This window comes from Staurois parvus, unplaced genomic scaffold, assembly GCF_062004578.1.
Source record: "Staurois parvus isolate SC_StPar_1 unplaced genomic scaffold, SC_StPar_1.0 ptg001087l, whole genome shotgun sequence".
Taxonomy (NCBI): Eukaryota; Metazoa; Chordata; class Amphibia; order Anura; family Ranidae; genus Staurois; species Staurois parvus.
This window is the reverse complement of record NW_028318883.1, coordinates 1,746,181-1,768,455: the sequence shown is the minus strand read 5'-3', so window position 1 is coordinate 1,768,455 and position 22,275 is coordinate 1,746,181. Positions and strand designations below refer to the sequence as shown.

General features: G+C 41.3%; 1 protein-coding gene across 5 annotated transcripts in view; it reads right to left on the bottom strand.

The window, feature by feature from the left end:
• PHACTR3 (phosphatase and actin regulator 3) overlaps positions 1 to 22,275 on the bottom strand; it is a 190,255-nt gene that overhangs the window by 68,960 nt on the left and 99,020 nt on the right. For 4 of the 5 annotated variants that reach the window (XM_089658654.1, XM_089658657.1, XM_089658655.1 and 1 more), the window contains exons 9-10: positions 9,345 to 9,400; positions 1,838 to 1,899 (exon numbers count right to left, since the gene is read on the bottom strand). The exons of the other annotated variant lie outside the window; for it this stretch is intronic. In XM_089658654.1, the coding sequence (XP_089514780.1) occupies positions 1,838 to 1,899; positions 9,345 to 9,400 (118 nt within the window). The remainder of the gene's footprint in view (positions 1 to 1,837; positions 1,900 to 9,344; positions 9,401 to 22,275) is intronic. 5 annotated transcript variants of the gene reach the window in all.

Sequence of the window (22,275 nt, the reverse complement as noted above, 5' to 3'; positions counted from 1 at the left end):
AGTGATATTTATGCAGCCTAATAGCAGTAAATGACTATGCATGGAACACCTGTAAGCTGCAGGATATCAGTGTGACATGGTACAAGATGACTGTGATATGGGTATTTTACAGACTGTCATTCAGGAAATTTCCATTTGGTGAAGGAGGAAACTGCCTTGTATCTCCTACATAACCATTTACAGACAAAAGCAAACGTAGGAGGATAATGTCTGAGAAAGCAAGCCTGTCCTGACCATAGCAACTTATCATTCTCCCCCTCTCGTTTAAAGGATAAGTCCACCTTTTGACCAAAATAAAAATAAAACCACATTTTTTTGCAGTTAACAAATGTGCATTTATTATTTTTGATTGCAGGAGCTTATAAACCATTGCATCAGCGATCAGCAGATCGCCCTCTCTATTCAAAAAGTGACAGCTAGTGTGGTGAACTTCTCCCGTACTGCTGTCACAGGGAGTGGGGGATTGGGCAGTGGCTCCAGCATTGGGAACATGTTACATGTTCCAACCTAAAAATGGGTGGAACACATGACATGCTCCCAAAGGTGAGCTTATCCTTTTAACACCGTATTTCTTGGCTCTAGTCAACTGTGGGTATTGGATTATAACTTTTTTTTTTATGGTTGAACTGGATGGACTTTTGTCTTTTTTTTAGCCAGACTAACTATGTAACTAGTCTTTAGAAACCCTCAACAGGTCACATTTTCAGTATTTTCTTCAGTGAGGTTTCAATATTTAAATCCCCATTGTAAAAGTAAAGATATATTGGGGTTACTGAGACTGGTAAAAAAAAATTACTTGTTTAACTTGCGCTATATGAATCAAAAGGTGTCTGGCTTCAAAGGTCATACCCTAATATGCAGACGTTCAAATCAAGCTGCAAAGACAGTGGTCACAATCCTGTCCCTTGGATTTGTCAACCCAATGCAAGAGGCAGAAAGCAGAATCAAAAGCAATATATCAGGGACAAAATTGTCTTTGTTTAAAACTAATTAAAAAAGTCAAATAACCCAAATGGGTATCCGAACATCACATATATGAGGGTGTGGGAGTGCTAGTAAATCACACACATTCCTGCAGCCACACACGAGACGTGGCGCAAAGAAAACACAAGGGGGTGCCATTAATTCTTAAAAAAATGTGGTGCAGTTTTCTGCACATGAAAATTGCATGGTCCATGCAACCACATTTTTAAAAAGGTGCAGGGACCTTCTCCCTGCAGGAAATGCAGGCACAGCAGTCCATTCAAATGAACAGGCTACCCTGCCCATGCACCCACCACACACTGAGCCGCATACATGTGAACCGGGCTTAAGATAAACATAGTGCCCAATAGCAGAGATTACAGCACTGTAAATTTTCCTCCCTCATTGCAATAAAGTATTTCAGCTCTTTGCCTACAATTATACAGTCATGGAGTAAAATCTTATTGGGAGCCTGTCCCTGGATTTCTGACTTGAAAGCAGGTGCCATGATGATAGTGGCAGGGAAGATAGAAAAGTAGAGCCTGGCCCAGAGATATAGTGCTCAGTCAAGAGGTTGCATCAGGTTGCAGGGAATTTTCACCTTGGCCTGTTACGTTTCTGCAAGAAACATTACAAAACCATCCGGCTAATTTAATAAATGAATGCACAAAAGCAATGATGTGTAAAGTTCAGTAACTGGGTTTAATCAGTCAAAAGCCACAGATCATTGTTGTGTGCATTCTGATAAGCTGCTGTGCCTGCTTGCAAGCCTGTATCTACAGCGATAGATATGTAATTATGGTGTCTGTAGACAGTGGGATTCTTTTTTGCATTCCTGACAATGCGTTTATGGTATGAAGACAAGGTTATTCACCTTTCTTGTCAGCCTCTGCTTGATTTCCCTTCGTTCTTCTTGCTCTGTCTGGTCATTTCTCTCTGTTAAAGAAGAAAACACAGTGTAAGTTGTCAAGTTTTTTTTTAGCATGTATCTAAAACAAGACGCATTGGAACTGTCCATAGATTGGTAGAGGGGTTGCTATACAGTACACTTTGGGCCCTGTTGCCTGCTCTGTCTTGACAGAGATCTTTTACAACTTGGCTCCTTTGCTTAGCAAATTTTTCCTCTTGTGAAGATGCTAAATTAGATCACTTTATGTTCATTCCAATGACAACAGATGACCTGCAGCACTGTCATAATAAAAGGTCACTATATTTAATGGAGCCATGTAATGAACAAACCCAGCAAGCACTGTCTACAGCCTGTGAAATGAATGTCCATTTTTCACTGCCTTGACTTGTGACTAAGCCAGATTAAGAAGTCTGGATTGTTGTATTATATAAAGTAATATGAGTGTACCATTTGATAGATCCACCTGGTGTTTTTAACTGAACAAATCCCAAACTGCTTTCTTAAAGCAGTGCAGTCATACAAGAGTGGAATTGGCAGAATGGGGGCCATTTTGAAATAGCCAAAATGGTTAGTTATGAAATCTTGAAATGGTTAGATATTAGATATCTAAACCTCAATGGACATGGCAAACTACATATCTAAAGAAGGACTAAAATTCATTTTATTCTTTTTAATCTGTTGAAATTTAATAGCATTGCATATCATTTTTGGTCAGTCACATGCTTGGACTTGAACGAGTTATTAATTGTACATACATATGTTGTTTTCTCTTCACCTAACAACGTGAATACATTGTAGTTATATATGGAGTATTTACAGACTAATCCATAGTACTTCGCATATCTTATGATCTAATATTCTTTAATGCAACCCCTTAACTTTTTATATATGTGGCATTTTTTCCATCCCCTCCCTCCTAGATTGTAAGCTCCAAAGAGCAGGGCCCTCAATCCCCTCATGTTTTGCATTGTATTGGTATTGTTCTGTCACATGTTCTGTCCCCCTTTGTAATGTACAGCGCTGAGCAAACTATTGGCGCTTTATAAATACTGTATAATAATAATAATCATCATAATTTTGCTGTATGGACTGTAATCTGTATTGTATTTAATATTTTATTTAGACATTTGGCAATATTAACCTGATGCTCACATCAGCAGCTAAAGAAATCCGTAATCTGGCCGCTGAAGCAAATGGCTAGTAGTATTGATTATTAGGTAATGGTCGTCCTTTTGCTGAACTGAGAGGTGTCTTTTGTGGCAAGGTCTTTCCCTGGGAGACTCTTCGCATTCTTGTAGCCGCTTTACAATTTCTCAGAACGCCTCTGCACAGAAGCTAAAAATAGCTCCTACTGCAGTGCTGGTGGGTGGAATTCATTATCTGCTGTAGGATTGTAGTAAACGAGATTGCTATTTTTGGCTCTGTCAGCTAAAAAAAGATTCAGGTCACCATTACGAAGTCTGTATCAAAATGTGGAGGGATGCCTGCTTTCAGATTTGCGTTTTGGGAAATCCCTCTAATCCCGCACACTTGCAGACAGTATGAAATCAGCCAGGTGACCATTGTCATCCAGTGTTTCCCTCATACCTTTCTTGTTACTGGTAGTACCCCAACTATCTTTATTATACTACTTAACAATTGTAATACAGTATATGCATTGATATATATATATATGTGTGTGTGTATGTATGTGTGTGTATATATATATATATATATATATATATATATATACACACACACACACTGTCTAGTTCTCTTTTATGGTCCGTTTACATTTTTGCAGCGCATTAGGTCACACATTACTAGCTTACTGAAGTTAATGGATTGCCAGTGCACCCTGATATGACAAAAATTGGACCGAAACACATTTATACATTGCCACTACACAGAAGTAAACGAGCCACTCAACAATTTTGGTTCCTGATTGCTACACATACCTAACCAAATAAACTATATTATTTCTAGATTCAAGAAACTCAAGTAATTAAAAATTGGCTGTATGAAAATTGACCTTCCTGGATCAGCCGACAGTTCTTTAAAAGTGTCCACAAACATAAGTTTGACTGTTTAAAGATATGCTCTGCATATTATTTTGTGGATGGATTGTGATATAAACATGCATGATTGTGTCAGACACGCATAAATTCTTATACCCTGTGCAGACATTGCAGCAAAAAAATACTGGGGAACAATTGCAGTTGTCAGGAAAAATCCACCCTGCACAACTGGTTCTTAAAAATTGGATAGGCCAGAGGTCTTAGCATGGGTTTAAAGCAGCCCCAGAAATACCATCCTTTTCTGATTCTGAATACCAGCTACAATGGGTATTTTATAGGTACTGACCACTCAGGCACTGCCCGAGGGCCCGGGGTCAGTAGGGGGCCCCATGAGATGCCCCTGGTACCTTTCATAGGCTTTTTTGGGTGTGGTTTGAGTGTGGGCGAGGACACAGGGGCCCCATGATTTCCTATTGCCCAGGGGCCCCATGATTTCCTATTGCCCGGGGGCCCCATGAGTTGCCAGTCCGTCCCTGGTACTAATTAAAGGGGAGAACCACATAGCTACAACCTCAACAATTTTCTCATATCACAAAGCTATTTCCTCCAAACTCTGTACATAGTATGCACTGGCATAGAGATTTCTTAATCCAAAGAGATGGTCACATGACCATTGTCAGATATTTTCTGCACTAGATATGATTTCTGTGGCCAACCTTCTCTCTCTGTCAGTTACGCCAATGTCCCCTGAACTGATTATTAGTACTGATGACAAAAACAGTCACATCTATAGCAAAATTAGACCCCTCATGGTCGAAGTACTAGCCCAGTGTAATCAAAATCCACTGTAATTAAATCAGCATACATTTGTATAAATTATATACAAGATTGTATATTAGAGACAAGAATTTAGCCCACACTAATGCATTATTCTATACCTATCAAGTTATTTGCTTTTTAAACGTCTCTGGTGGATCACTGTATAAAATGCCTGTGGATTTGGAGTTTCTATGGAGATATGAGGACATGTAGTACATCTTGGGAATACCTAGCTAATCCCTCTTTATTATGCTGAGAACAGATTTGCTGATGTCTATTGTGCACAGGATACACCTGTGTTGAATGCAGCATCTATTCAATAGCACATAGATGGCAAGCTGTCAGTGCTTTGTGCAAGGCAGACATCACGAATCGTTTTTCGAAGAAGCCGTTGTCCTTGACTCTAGCTATAAGTGCAGCGCTACAGCAGAAACTGATTATGTACTAGACTCTCATCTAGGAATATCCTGTTCATTGTATATCCTATTCATTGTATAACAGAGAGATGTGATCATTTACAGCAATTAGTGCAGATAAATGTACCCCAAGTCTCTGATGTCTGGATTTCTACTGTGGCCTCGATATATAGACAGACCCCCATTTTGTTTGGCATTTTATTTTTCTAACTGCCTGATTACCCATAACAATCAATCAGATTTAATTTTTAACTTGCTCTGGGAAAATTAAACAGTGTTTTTGTGGTATTGGCAATGAATATTTTCTCTGCTGCATTTATAATACATCGGTCCAAATTAAGGCAATCAGATTCTATAATTAGGACAGTATGTAAGGCATTCAATTAAAAGGGTTGTTTAAACGTAGCCTAAGGGCTCCTTCAAAGGAAGGTATAGCAATGTCTGACAGGCATTCAGGAAGTGCCACTGACACCTCCTGTTAGCTGTTTTATTTAATATTTAACTTTTTTTTTTTAAATTTCCAATTGGCAATTTCACAATGCGGGGACCACACCACAGCAGCAAGACGAGCACTTGGTTTGCAGTAGTGATGCAGCCCCACCTCGATGAGCAGATTTGACAGGCGGTGCCTCCTGTCAAACTCAGCAGCCAGAATTAAAATTGCTGCAGCTGTGGCTTGTTTACAGACCTGTCAGGCTGTAATGTTAGAATTTCAGTGGGTGGCAAAACTATGGCTCATCCACCTATTTTTACTTACTCTTCGACCATCAATGTGGGAAAGTGCCCTAAGGCTGCTTTCACATTGATCTGTTTACTTCTACTTTTGCATTAAAAAGCGGAAGAAAACGTATGACCGTGTAATCCTATGGAACTCTTCACACTGATCCTTTGCGGGTCTGCTGTGATTGGTAAAATCCTGCTTGTTGCATTTTTGGTGCAGGTTTGATGCGGTAAAAAAACAGCACCAAAAACACACCTCCCCATTGAAATACATTGAAAATATGGCAAAAATGCACCCACATTGCAATTTTGAGTCACTTTTCCTGTGTAAAACATACCACAAACTTGATACAAACACAGCAAAAACTCGTGCATTTTTATTGCGTTTTTTACTACGGATCAGTGTGAAAGTATGATTTTTCCAATTCATACACCTGTTGTAGTTGTGCGTTGGTGCACTGCAGTGCCATTCATTTCTAGTGACACCCTTTGCCAACCCACATTTATTACAGCACACCACACTGCATGGTAGTGCACTACAGTGTGTTGTGGTAAACTATGTTAGAAAAAATTGCATGCACCTTTTGGGTGTGAATTTGGTGAAGTACACAACCCATTCAAATGAATCGGCTGCCTTATCACCACGCATATTAAAACTTGTGAGTTACTGCAGGTCACAGATGGAAACCTAGGCCTTTAGTAAATGTTTTTACGCCCAATGAGCCAAAACGATCTTTCTTAGATCCTGCATTTAAAAGTAAACACTTTTTCTGATATACAAACTAATTTTTCTGAAAACAAGAATGTGGTGTTTTTATTAGTTTTTATTCCAATAAAATTTTGCATTTTTAAAGCAGGACGCTCACATTGAACGTTCTCTTTTGATCTTGTTCTTGCCTTCTTTTCAGAAGCTATTTCCTGCAATTGGGCTTATAACAAACATAGTGGTGAGTTGATAAAGCGTATTATCAAATGTATACTTAGATGACTGGCATACCTTAGTATGTTGTTTACTTATATTCATTATGTAGTACAAGCAGGGGCGTATTTACCACAAGGCAAACAAGGCATTTGCATAGGGCAGCATTTTTCAGGGGGGCAGCATCGCCCCCCTGGAAAAGGGACGAAAGAGGGGACACATGCGGCTGAGGGACCAGACTGGATCTGAGAGAGGCTGCGGGCTGCTTGACTCTCGTTCCTGGGGATGTCCAGAGCTGTGAAGGCGAGTGTCTTTCTCTCTCTCGCTGGGAGGGGAGTGGCCGGTGTATGGGGGCGATGGTAGTGGCTCTATGGATGGGGGCAGGGGTGTTGTTGGTCAATGTCAGGCTCTCTATGAGTGGGGTGCGAATTCTGTGTTGCCAAGGGCAGCACAAAACCTAAATACGCCACTGAGTACAAGATCTTACGTAAGCAGTCTATTCCATGTATAGTATATGCAGACAGATAGACCCTCACTCTGCATAGTTTGTAAGTCTGTAGGACATTATACAGTTGGATTGTAATGTGTGTGGTCAGCTTTACAGGATAGTGTAGACAGATGCGATGTGCAGTAAACCACTGTAACCAATCTAAAATCAGCTTTTCTTGACTTTTGTTTGAATGTCATCGTTATTTGCACATAGTAGCACTCTGCTTGTAGGTTCTTTCTAAAAAGACCCTTACAAGTCCCGATGTGTGGCCTGCATCATGAACTATGTCACAACTCCTCTGTTAATGAGATTTAGCATACACTATTTTTATAGCACTGATGCATCATTCGGTATGGTGTGAAATTTCAGACTGCAAAGGTCAGATTTGTGTGTGGGACTACACAGCAGGTCACTAGTGTCTGTTATCCAGGGAAGCCTACTTTCAGGAAACACCAGGATTAGCCTGGGGCAGGGACACTCTACAGACAGCTAGCTAACTAGGGCTTTGTGCTTTAATACAATCTTCAGTCTGAAAGCAGAGGTCATGGGGTTGACGCCTGAGGAAAACTGTCAAAACATGGCCTTCTTCAAACAGGTGCAGAAGAGGAGGAATGCTCTGAGGCTGGGCAGGAAAAATACCAAGGCTCAAAACAGGGAATTGTCCCTCTTCTGATGCCTGATCTCCTGACTTTAGAAAAAGATGGCTGCATGTAGGTCTTTAGTACAGAAAAGCTCTAAACGCAAAGTGCAGTATGCAACAACCTATAGCAACTAACAAGTTTTATTCTGACTGCTCTCAGCTGATTGGCAAAATCAGGTTGCTAAGTGTTACGGCACATAATAGCTCTTAGGGCTTTCAAATGATATACACGTGATTGCTTAGTATATCAGCCCCTCTGTTTTTGTAGTTGAGGCTAATTGATCATAAAGGATTCAGCCATTTTTACACAGGCCTGTGTTTACTTCAAGTACCCAACCAGGTTTAGAGGAATATAGAAAAAGAAAATACAGATTCATGTAGAACTGGATTCTTTAGTAAATTAATACTAATTTTTTTAATTAATTTATATAAGAAGTGGCATTACTCGTAACAACCATTCAGTTAATTTCCTTAAATATTTTTGTATGTGTTTCATTGTGTTCAATCATCAATACTAATTTTTCGTGAATGATTAGGTTTTAGGTATGAAGTGTCACTTACATTAGTTTTATATAGTTAAAACCTCACACTGGGCCTTGTTATAAAAGTGATTGCAAATTTTGCATATGGCAACCTGTGTGTTTTTTTTTATCCCCCTCTCCCTGTAGAACTTGTTCTGTGTATAAAATGTTGAACCAAAATAACAACTTCGGTTATTAGATAGATATCGATCATAATTATTATTATTATTATACAGTATTTATATAGCGCCAAAAGGTTTGCTCAGGTATTTTTATACCATAATGTCCATGGTATATCCCACGCTACCCTAGAGGTTAAATTATTAAAATTTTTATTATTATTATACAGTATTTATATAGCGCCAACAGGGTGCTCTGCACTTTACAATATAACGGGAGACAATACAGCAACAGTACAGTTCAATACAAGAGGAGGGGCAGACTGACAACTCATAGGGCCCCCGGGCAATAGAGGATCATGGGGCCCCTGTGTCCTTGCCCAAACTCAAAAAAGCCTATGAAAAAGGTACCAGAGGCATCTCATGGGGCCCCCTACTGACCCTGGGCCCTCGGGCAGTGCCCGAGTTTCCAAATGGTCAGTCCGCCCCTGGTTAGGAGAGCCCTGATCCTAAACTAGGGCTAAACTGTTGGTATAGACACAGGCAGGCCATAAGCATTTGAATGCCGATTACCAAGCCCATCCATGACTCCACTTTTATATTCAAACTGGTATGTAAACTGCATACATAACTAGATTTTCCCAGGCCTGAAGCCAGAGGCAGGTGCTGTACAACATGCCAATAGCCATCTAACCATCTATCTCAGATATGCTAAGCATCCCCTTCTCCATGCCTGGATCTCAACCATTACTATAAATAAGTATACAACACTCCACGCACCCTTGGATCCTCACATTCACACAACCGAGAGAAAGTAACATCATACTCACGTTTTAGGATATTCCTTCTTTCCAGTTCCTCCACAGCTGGTCTTTGGCTCAGGCGCCTGCGGAAAAAGACCAGAATCACGTTCTGAACCATGCTTGCAGACAGGAGAAGTGTGCAGCTCTTTTATATTCAAGAAGGTGTAGACCAGTTGAAATCCCTTGCTGACTTGGGGATGAGCTGAGAGCAGGCAGTGTTGGTGGTGTGCAAGGTGTAGTGAGTTGATCAGAACAGAGAGATCCTCTTTCGGATTCCCCTCGTACTGAAGGCTTCTTAGTACTGTGTGGTGTTCCCAGCTCTAGCTCAGGCAATCCGTCTTTACAGCTCCCTGATCACACCCACCTGCACTGCCCAACCAATCAGCAGGCTGTTGTGCACATAATAAATGAGGCTTTCCCCTACTATTAACTCCCTCCCCTCCCTTCGCTGTACTGTACATCCACAAGTATTGCACAGCACAAAGTGTCTTCTTCACATCGTTCCACGCAATCGTTTGTCACTATATTTAACACATTTGCTGAAATTGCTGCTGACTGCTCTAAAATAAAATATATAATGATGGCTAATGATCATTTTCTTACACATAGATGTACTCTCCCTGATCTGCATTATTATATCAACAAGTTACCAATCATAAATTGCAGCTAGAGAACAAAGACTATCAACCTTGTGTCAGTTTATGATGAACATGGACCAGCAAGGGTCTGTTCATGAAGAGATGCGTGCTCAGGAAGATCAATTGAGTTTAATATTTATAAAGCTGAGGAAAAATAAAACCAGCCATAAAAAAGGGGAGAAGGCACATAATGTTCTAGTTTTTCTTAGATCTTGTCTATAGTGTATAAACTGTATCAAATACACATTTTTATTTACTTTAAATACGTACAATTATTACATATTTTTCCATAATAAGAAACTATAAGTATATTAAGTAATACACCTTTTCCTAGCAATCAAAACTGTAATTAATATTCTGCAGCCTTTAGTTCTGTTTCTGATACCACACAGAGGTTGATGAATGTTAATTCTCCAAAAAATGTATGTCTCTTTACAAATATTTTTAAGCAAATATTTCACACTGTTAAAAACACTACTGTACAATCAAATATGGAAATGAAGATCTCACATATAAAACAAGTAATACAAAAAAGTTTACAAACTGCTTGAACAATATTTTTTATCATTTAAAAACAGGCTCCTTCTTCTTTTATGCAATATTAGTACAAAATTCAAATTACAGTTTGAGCTTTTTCACACCTTTGCACCTACACCTCACCACAGGGCCAGCCAGTGCTCACCTACCTCAATGTTCAGTCAGCTAAGATTATCTGCTATGTATGTATGTACTAACACAGCCATAGAGAATATTGGATGTCTGCTGTGCATAATAAAGACAAAACTTATTTATATAAACTGAATAAAGGGACAGCGAGCGCTCAGGGATCTGATAAGATCAACCGCAAATGCATTAAATAGGAACCCTAGACCTTATATGTAATACAGACAAAAAACAATGCAGCGCTAAAAAAATGATACAGTGCAGGACTAAAAAATACATAATTATTAGTGATAATGATAAGAAAACAATAATAAATATAAGTGATAAATATATGTGAATGAAGCGCTATGATTGGCTCAATAAAATAAGTGCAACTGTGAAAGTCTTAAAGCAAAAAGTGTTCATAAGATGGTGAAGGTCTGACAAACTCTGGTCAGAGGATAGTGTTGCAAACTGGTCCTATTGCACAGGTGGTGTCGGATTATTCCATGTGACTTTTATCCGTGCAGGAGATTAATAAAAATGCGCACTCATCAGATGTGCATAGTTAAAGCGCAATGTGTTGAACGGTATATTGACCAAGGATCTGCAGGAAGTCCCCTTTAGATGGATCAGACAGCATGAGAAGAGACTCCCTCCTCTGGATATGAGACTGCTCTGCAACCATAATCCCACTGGGGTCCTGGGAAACGTTAGCTCAATAAAGAGCCAAAAAAGAAAGTGCTCATAGTGTAGTATTATTCTTTTTATTGATAGCTACACCATCTTCACAGTCTAGCACTGCACAATCTACATTGAGAGTAGCTATTTTTTGGATTTTTTTTAATCATTTCCAGGTACATATAGTACAGCTATTCGAGGTATGTACTTATGAGCTGTATGAATGTGGGAGTACAGACAGCTGGTTCTTTGTATTCCCAAGAATCCACTTGCAAGTACAGCAGACTTTAGTGTCATCTTCCAGTGTAGCTATCAATAAAAAGAATAATACTACACTATGAACACCTTTTTTGGCTCTTTATTGAGCTAACGTTTCCCAGGACCCCCCCCAGTAGGGTTATGGTTGCAAAGCAGTCTCCTATCCAGAGGAGGGAGTCTCCTCCCATGCTGTCTGTCTGATCCAACTAAAGGGGGCTTCCTGCAGATCCTTGGTCAATATACTGTTCAACACATTGCGCTTTAACTATGGTAAGTGTGCATTTTTATCAATCTCCCGCACGGATAAAAGTCACATGGAATAATCTGACACCACCTGTGCAATAGGACCAGTTTTCAACACTATACACTATACTAGACCTTCACCATCTTATGAACAATTTTTGCTTTAAGACTTTCACAGCTGCACTTATTTTATTGTGCCACTCATAGCGCTTCATTGACTTAGATTTGTTATGACTTATATGTATTATTGATTGATTATCATCAGTTTTTAGTCCTGCACTGTATCATCTTTTTTTAGCGCTGCACTGTATTTTGTCTATTTATATAAATGGAAACATAATGCTGTAGAGCAGTGGTCTCCAAAATGTGGCCCGGGGGCAAGATGTGACCCTTTGGTTGCCGTTATCTGGCCCTTGGAGCACTATTCCACCAACTAACACCAATGATGGGTCACCATTCCTCCTACTGACACCATCAATTGGGCACTATTCACCTCATTGATATTAACAATGGGACACTATTTCTCCCATTAAAACCAGTGATGGGGCTCTGATGCTGGGGCATTTTCTACTCCCACTGGCCACAGTCCAGCCCTCCTACAACCTGAAGGTCAGTAAACTGGCCCCTTGCTTGGAAAGTTTGGAGACCCCTGCTGTAGAGTATGTTTAGAGTAGAGCTAGAGCAAAAAAAACAGGATCCCAGTGGTTTTCAGTCAGGAGCACGTAGGAATCCTAATTTTGTTTTTTGTTTTTTTGCTTTTTTTTTCTAAGCAGTCTTCTGCTGATCTTTATAAAAAAAATGCACCAATTGAAGGAGTGCTAGACCAAAAGGTTAAAAGAGTTCCACATTAATTTATTGGTTTAAACTAAAACAACAGCCAACGCATTTAAGGGTCAGAAAAGACTCCCCCCTTCATCAAGGCTTTAGGTAAAATAAGAACCTTAAGTGCCGGTTCACATATATGCAAATTGGAGGCGGTTTGATCCGCATCCAATCCACATGACATGTGAAATAACATTGCTTCCTATGCTGCCTGTTCACATATGTCCAGTGCACTGGAAGTGCGGATTCAGTGCGGATTGAAAAAGAGTCCTGTACAATTTCGGAGCTGTGCGGTCTGGTTTAGGTGTGGATTACAGGCTATTGGCTTCTATGGGAACCATTTCTAAACCGTACATGTGTGAACAAGATAAAATTCTGACCTCATCCAGTTCTGAACCTGATGTATACCTGAACTGAACTGCTGAACAACTACTGTGTCAATTAGCTGTGAAACCTGAGCTTCAATCTGCACCACACATGTGTGAACCAGCTCTGAATGGACTCAAAATAGTGTTTTCCTGTGTTAATCTATGAAGGGAAATACACAGCATACAATTAAGCATAAATCGTAATGTAAATACCCTTTTCTGGCTGGCAGGATCAAAAATCTGTTAGAAACCAAAGGTATTGGTCCACAGGCATTTTCAAGAGAGATCAAGCCTACATATTTCCCCCTATACAAGTTTCCCAGCTATGTCGTTGCAGCGTATGTACCAGGAACAGACTGTGGCAGAATGGGACCCTAGACAAGGCAACAGCTTTGCCCCCCCCCCCCCAATCTCTGGAACTGACAAGCATTGCAATATCCACAGAAGAGCCACCATATTTGCATTGTCTGTTCTGGCAAGGTCCCATCAATCACCAACTACCTTCAAGTACATCCTCACTTATGAAGTGTCAGGCTTTGACAATTTGTGCCATTTCCCACCATGAGTATAAAGGTTGTAGCTGAGACATTTGGCCATTGTTCTACTATATACACTACATGATCTTTTTGGTTAGGTAATCTGTCATGAGATGTAAACAGAGGTTTCCACTGCTGACCTTGTAAAGTTTCTGATCGCCCAGCCTTTCTGGTCTTAGTACTTTCTAATTCACTAACCTGGAACAAGTATGCAGTCAATGGAGTCAGAACTCCTGATTTGAACACTTGGTAAAGGGCTGTGACTTGGAAAGTGTCTGCTACCTGCATTGTGTGTAATTTACAACTCCACCCCAGGGGTGGACTGACAACTCATGGGGCCCCCGGGCAATAGGGGATCATGGGGCCCCTGTGCCCTTGCCCAAACTCAAAAAATCCTATGTAAAAGGTACCAGGGGCTTCTCATGGGGCCCCCTACTGACCCCGAGCAGCGCCCCAGTTTCCAAATGGTCAGTCCGCCCCTGCTCCACCCATTTATTGGGGTAAATAGAGCCTGTAAAAATGGTGCTTTTACAAATAAGCCACCAACAGACACACCTCTTACAAGAAAATGGGTGTGTGAAACTGGTCACACAGAAATTCTTCAAGCAGAATTAAATGTAATGTTGATCAAATATTCAGAGATTTATTAGCAATGTGCTACTAAACCCTAAAATCTAATAATGTAACAGATATAAGCATCAATTGTGATGAAGTGCAGGGACCATTGGTAAAGATACCAAAGTACGCTCCTAACCACCGCCACCTACTAGCTGAGATGGATGGTGCTTATGCCTGCACTTACAATGTCTTAGACCAGGAGTCTCCAGACTTTCCAAACAAATGGCCAGTTTACTGCCCTTCAAACTTTAGGTGGGCTGGACTGTGGCCAGTGAGAGTAGAAAATGCCAAGGCCATCTGTGGGAGTAAACAATGCCATAGTCTTGGTGTTCAGAGGGAGTAATAAAATAACATCATTGGTGTCAGTAATAGTGTCCAATCACTTGTGTCAGTGGGAGAATTTGTTCCTCATCTCTGGTGTCAGTGGGAGGAATGGTGCCAGATCATTAATTTCAATGAGCGAAATAGTGCCCTATCGTTGGTGTCAGTGGGAGGAGTAGTACCCCATCATAGATGTCAGTGGGAAGAATAATGCCTCATCACTGGTGTCAGTGGGAGAATTTTTTCCTCATCTCTGGTGGCAGTGGGAGGAATAGCACCTCATTGTTGGTGTCAGTGGAAGGAATAGTGTCTCATATCAGTGGAAGGCATAGTAGTGCCCCAAGGGCTGGATAAAGGCAAGCAAAGGACAGTTTGGAGACCCCTGACTTAGACAGTGAAGTGTGCAGAACACCAGCTGCTGTCCACCAGCCCTACAATTGCCACATTTTGGTCCATGGAATCCTGAATGGGTACAAAGTGTTCTTTTTTTTTTAATGTGAGGCACACAAACAAACACAGATGTATCTGATGCCAACACAAGTATACAGTAGTTTACAGCAGAAACAGATGAACATCAAACCTGCTGTGAATATATTCTATCAGTAACACACTCATTCATACTGCATTTTTCCTTTTCTCAGTGCTTTACATGTGATCCTGAACCCCATTTGCAGCGGTCAGAACATGCTGCCTATTGGCTTCTCTCAATGTCCTGTCACCCCATCATGACCGTGTTTGTGCAACACCCAGAACTCTGCTTTTCTGCATCTACCTTGGTGTAAATGAAGCCTTTACACACTTCTATAACCAATAGCTGTTTGTAAAGTATGATTAACCATTTGCCATCCAGGCCAATTCTGACTTTTCTCACATGTAACAATCAGCATTTTATTGCTTGAAAATGACTTAGAATCCCCACTATACTATATAGTTTCTGAAAGCAAAGACCCTGGATAATAAAATTGTCTTTGGTGCAATTTTTTTATGTCACACGATATTTGCACAGTGGTTTATCAAATGCAGTTTCTGGTGCAAGAGCTATTGTTCTCACTGTGACGTTCACAGTGATACATATATGTGTGGACCTATGTGTGCATGAGCATGGGGGAAGGGGGTGCTTTAAATCTTTTTTTTTTTTTTGTAATAATTTTTTTATGCTGTTGCTTCAGATTTTTATTTTTTTTTATCAACTTTATAGCTATCAAAAGAGATGAACGATATCCCTTGTGATAGCATAGGCAGTGACTGGTACTGTTTACTGAGAGATCTTTGTGGTTATCTGGCCTGATCACCAACAACAGTCTCCCCGGAGGAATGGAAGAGACTTCCATTGCTGACCTTTTAAAAAAAAAAAAAAAAAAACACTACCTGATTGGCTATCTCATGCTTCAATATTTTCTTACTCAAAGACCCAGAGCTAGCATGTAGCAAATGAAAGAGAGGGGTCTGAATGGCAGTGGAGCTTTACATTGGGACTGCAAAGTCGAGAGTTCTTTCATATATAGGTTGTGTATCACCCTTCACCCAGAAAAAAAAAATAGTTTCTGTTAATCATTTTCTATTAAATCTCCATGGTTTCCAGTATCAAAGACTGTATTTAATCCTCTTAGTTGCTCTCTGCTAGTACTGCACTGTATGTATGTCAAGTGTGTATTTTTAAAAAAAACGTATGTATTTTAGTTTTTAATACCACCCAAATGATCTCAGCCATAAACTCTCTCTTGCTTTCTGAACAGAGGTTTCCATACAGGCGAGTATTTTACGAAGCTTTCAGTGAGTGGAAATGTGAGGATTACCGTGTCGTGACTGCACTTGTAGCTGTGTATTTATGCATTGGGGGAGGGGATGTGCTCTATCATTTATTACATGCACAAAATATTACATCTGAAGCCTAATTATATGGATAGTACAAGGATGGTTGTTTCCACAAGGTGAAAGGCCAGACCCTATAGCATTCACTATGACTTTTTGATGTGAGGAGAGCTAAAACCCACCAAGAAGCCCTACACAGAATATAAATTACAGTACTGCCTTGCTGCAGTGATCTGCAACATACAGCTCGAAAGACACTTGTAGCATTCCGCTCTATTTGATGTTGCTTAAGGTATTGTCTTAGCAGATTCTGTCAAATCCTTTCACATCTGTTTTACCATCTGTTACATTATACGGTTCTTATGAGCAGATCAAAAGCTACCTGCTGAGTTAAAGACTCCTGCCTAATTAAGACAAAATATTCAGGAAAAACAGCAGTTTCACTTTAAAAGGGAATCTGAACCCAAAAACAATCATTTGATATATTGCAAGTTGCCCGGTCTGTAGATGTGATGACTACATTAGTGCTCTTTTTTCAGGCCTTTTTACTTTTTTCACCTGTTAATGGTACCAGTAACGGACCTTCTGTCATAGGCTGGCAACACTTGCTCATTTCACTGTACTATGGGAGAGAAATGTTGTCACCCTATTCTGCTCTCCTGCTAAGGACTACAAGATTAAGCCCCTCTCATCTCTAACACGGAGAAGAGGGTGTTTTCTTAAATCCACATAAGAAAACTGAGAGAGCTGATAATATTGTTTGAGATTTTAGTTTAGCGCAGAGAAAGTTACATGTAATCAAAACGTGTGCAAGGATCAACAGGTACTATACTTCTCTACTTGCAGAAAATGTACTGAGCCTTCAAAAAAAAGATGTGCAAGTACCACATCCAAAGACTGGTAAGCTTCAATATATTTATTTATTTCAGGTACTTATATAGCGCAGTCAATTTTATGCAGCGCTTTACATATATATTGTATATTCACATCAGTCCCTAACCCTTAAGGGGCGTACAATCTAAAGTCCCTAACTTACATTCATACATACACATATTAGGGCCAATTTAGACAGGAGCCAATTAACCTACCAGCATGTCTTTGGAGTGTGGGAGGAAACTGAAGTACCCGGAGGAAACCCACACAGGCAGAACATGCAAACACCAGGCAGGTGGTGCCATGGTTGGGATTTGAACCAACAACCCTAGTACTGCCAGGCAGGTGGTGCCATGGTTGGGATTCGAACCAATGACCCTAGTACTGCCAGGCAGGTGGTGCCATGGTTGGGATTCGAACCAACGAACCCTAGTACTGCCAGGCAGGTGCTGCCGTGGTTGGGATTCGAACCAACGACCCTAGTACTGCCAGGCAGGTGGTGCCGTGGTTGGGATTAGAACCAATGACCCTAGTACTGCCGGGCAGGTGGTGCCGTGGTTGGGATTCGAACCAACGACCTTAGTACTGCCGGGCAGGTGGTGCTGTGGTTGGGATTCGAACCAACGACCCTAGTACTGCCGGGCAGGTGGTGCCGTGGTTGGGATTCGAACCAACGACCCTAGTACTGCCGGGCAGGTGGTGCCGTGGTTGGGATTCGAACCAACGACCCTAGTACTGCCAGGCAGGTGGTGCCGTGGTTGGGATTCGAACCAACGACCCTAGTACTGCCAGGTGGAAGTGCTAATTATTTAGCCACTGTGCTGCCCAATATATTACTTTTTCTGTTCTTTGGTTTAGATATGCTTTAGCTCAGCCCTCCCCAGTAGCATATACAAACCTTGCTTTTGCTCACCCACCACATCATTTAGCAGCTAGGGGTAAAGGAAAGTTGTCTGTAGGTGCCTCCCACATGACGGCGCTGTGGCACCCAGCGCTATCAAATGGAGTTATTGGAGATCAGGCTGCTATGGGTGACAGCACTTTGGTTCTATTTTTTGCTCTTTGGCTTGGCTTCTTAAAATCCAACTCTGGGATAAAAGTGCATTTAACAATCACAGAGTGGAGCACAAAATTAAAGTAGCCATCAGTTATCTGGTGATTTCCGTACAATCACCCTGGGTTGGATCTGAGATATTAAGTGCAGCTTGGATTAACATGGATGTCTCCTTGAGCCGATTGCAATCTATGAGGTTACCATGGGAACCTCACACACTATAGATTAAGGAAGCAAAGCAAGAGCTGTGCCAGAGAATCATACAAGATGTCTGTGTTTCATGCAGCAGAAAAGCAGTAAATGTATTCATAGCAGTGTCTGCAACATATAAAAACGGAACATTTTCACTTTTTGGTAGCTGCTTGAAAGTTAAATCACTTGACAATTTTCTAAAGCTCGTGGGGAATGTCTTGGCAAGATCACCTCATTTCCAGGGTCTGCGCACCAAAGGTAGACAGGAACACCTGAAGCTAGGTGAACAGGCTGCCCCTGGAATTATGACAGGAAGGTTTTTGCTGTTAGAATGCACTGTATATACAGTCAGGTCCATAAATATTGGGACATCGACACAATTCTAACATTTTTGGCTCTATACACCACCACAATGGATTTGAAATTAAACAAAAAAGATGTGCTTTAACTGCAAACTGTCAGCTTTAATTTGAGGGTATTTACATCTAAATCAGGTGAACGGTGTAGGAATTACAACAGTTTGCATATGTGCCTCCCACTTGTTAAGGGACCAAAAGTAATGGGACAATTGACTTCTCAGCTGTTCCATGGCCAGGTGTGTGTTATTCCCTCATTATTCCAATTACAATGAGCAGATAAAAGGTCCAGAGTTCATTTCAAGTGTGCTATTTGCATTTGGAATCTGTTGCTGTCAACTCTCAAGATGAGATCCAAAGAGCTGTCACTATCAGTGAAGCAAGCCATCATTAGGCTAAAAAAACAAAACAAACCCATCAGAGAGATAGCAAAAACATTAGGCGTGGCCAAAACAACTGTTTGGAACATTCTTAAAAAGAAGGAATGCACCGGTGAGCTCAGCAACACCAAAAGACCCGGAAAACCACAGAAAACAACTGTGGTGGATGACCGAAGAATTCTTTCCCTGGTGAAGAAAACACCCTTCACAACAGTTGGCAGATCAAGAACACTCTCCAGGAGGTAGATGTATGTGTGTCAAAGTCAACAATCAAGAGAAGACTTCACCAGAGTGAATACAGAGGGTTCACCACAAGATGTAAACCATTGGTGAGCCTCAAAAACAGGACGGCCAGATTAGAGTTTGCCAAACGACATGTAAAAAATCCTTCACAGTTCTGGAACAACATCCTATGGACAGATGAGACCGAGATCAACTTGTACCAGAGTGATGGGAAGAGAAGAGTATGGAGAAGGAAAGGAACTGCTCATGATCCTAAGCATACCACCTCATCAGTGAAGCATGGTGGTGGTAGTGTCATGGCGTGGGCATGTATGGCTGCCAATGGAACTGGTTCTCTTGTATTTATTGATGATGTGACTGCTGACAAAAGCAGCCGGATGAATTCTGAAGTGTTTCGGGCAATATTATCTGCTCATATTCAGCCAAATGCTTCACAACTCATTGGACGCCACTTCACAGTGCAGATGGACAATGACCCAAAGCATACTGCAAAAGCAACCAAAGAGTTTTTTAAGGGAAAGAAGTGAAATGTTATGCAATGGCCAAGTCAATCACCTGACCTGAATCCGACTGAGCATGCATTTCACTTGCTGAAGACAAAACTGAAGGGAAAATGCCCCAAGAACAAGCAGGAACTGAAGACAGGTGCAGTAGAGGCCTGGCAGAGCATCACCAGGGATGAAACCCAGCGTCTGGTGATGTCTATGCGTTCCAGACTTCAGGCTGTAATTGACTGCAAAGGATTTGCAACCAAGTATTAAAAAGTGAAAGTTTGATTTACGATTATTATTCTGTCCCATTACTTTTGGTCCCTTATCAAGTGGGAGGCACATATGCAAACTGTTGTAATTCCTAAACTGTTTACCTGATTTGGATGTAAATACCCTCAAATGTAAGCTGACAGTCTGCAGTTAAAGCACATCTTGTTCCTTTCATTTCAAATCCATTGTGGTGGTGTATAGAGCCAAAAATGTTAGAATTGTGTTGATGTCCCCATATTTATGGACCTGACTGTATGTATACACATGCACACAGGGGCGGACTGACCATTTGGAAACTCGGGCACTGCCTGAGGGTCCGGGGTCAGTAGGGGGGCCCCATGAGATGCCCTTGGTACCTTTTTCATAGGCTTTTTTGAGTTGGGGCAAGGACACAGGGGCCCCATGATCCCCTATTGCCCAGAGGCCCCATGAGTTGTCAGTCCGCCCCTGATTCACTGCATGTGTATCTTCCTGGGTCACATGTTTTAATTAACAAACACAGACAACAAAAACAGAATAAGAGGGACAAATGGGTAAACTAACTAAATAGATGATGGAGGGGAGAACACTGCTCTGGACAGGGAAGGTGTAATATGTACAGGGGTGGGCTGACCATTTGGAAACTCGGGCACTGTCCGGGGTCAGTAGGGGGCCCCATGAGATGCCCCTGGTACCTTTTTCATAGGCTTTTTTGAGTTTGGGCAAGGACACAGGGGCCCCATGATCCCCTATTGCCCGGGGGCTCCATGAGTTGTCAGTCTGCCCCTGCATGCACATATACACACAATAGTGTCTAGCATAAACGTTTGTGAAGGTTTTCAAAGAAAAGCTACTTTGTAAACAAGGTGGTACTTTGAGGGATAGTACTTTCCAATACAGAGCTGACTTTCTGTTCTTTAATAATACAAATAAATACATTCTTACATGCTTCTCAGTAAGAATCAACGCCGCAACACAATCCACCCTGTCCTGTGAGGAGAGTCATGTTCCAAGGATATCCACAGTGCATTTTCCTGGGGTGAAACACTGGCAGGCAGATTTTGTTAACAAAGTCTGGACCTGCGAGAATGGTCTGCTCAAGAGATGTTCTAGGACATAAAATGCATCTGTATTTGGGAATGTTGGATGTGATGATTCTAGCTTCTTGGTTCAACAGTGGCAGCACAGTGGCTTAGTGGTTAGCATGTCTGCCTTGCAGTAAATGGGTCATGGGTTTGATTCCTGACCATGGCGCCTCCTGCATGGAGTTTGCATGTTCTCCCTGTACTTGCATGGGTTTCCTCCCACACTCCAAAAGACATGCTGGTAGGTTAATTGGATCCTGTCTAAATTGGCCCTAGTATGTGTATGTATGAATGTAAGTTTGGGACCTTAGATTGTACGCCCCTTGAGGGTTAGGGACTGATGTGAATGTACAATATATATGTGTAAAGCGCTGCGTAAATTGACAACGCTATATAAGTACCTGAAATAAATAAAAAATAAAATAGATCTGTCTCAAGTATGGAAATGCTGATGTAGCATATGTGCTGGTGGCACCATGAGTTTGGTATGCCTTTCCTCCACTGACATTACCACTCTGCTTCTCATTTGCTGACTTTGATGGCCTAGGTTCAGTAATCTTGGCAATGCTTAAAGTGGTAGTAAACTTGAGGATTACAAAAATCACTGACAGGCAGGATTTTTATAACAGAAGAGACCCTCAGGGTTCCTCATTGACTCACTGGCTGCCAATTGCTCCCACTGCTGTCTCAGCCGATGAGAAGAGTCCTGGGAGAGCTGCTGCTGTCATGCACACCGCTGGGTCAAGAGGGGACTCGGGTATGTATTTATTGGAGTTATGGTGACAACACTGAATGCAGCGAGTTGGCACACTAAAATATACTTTTTGAGAGTATTCTTGCATTCTTTATAAGTATTGGGGGGGTCGGGGGCTGCTGCACACAGAAGGTTTTTTTTTTACCTTCATGCATAGAATTCATGAAGGCAAAAAAACGTGAGCCCTTACAGCTACTTTAAACTCACTTCACTAGCGCAATGAGTGCCTCCTGGGATTTTGTCATCTGGTCTCACATCTGTAGGACTGCGACCTAGTGTTCTGCATATGCTTTCTATACAATTTGCAAGGTTGATGTCCCAGTCCCCATAGATGCTAGTTTT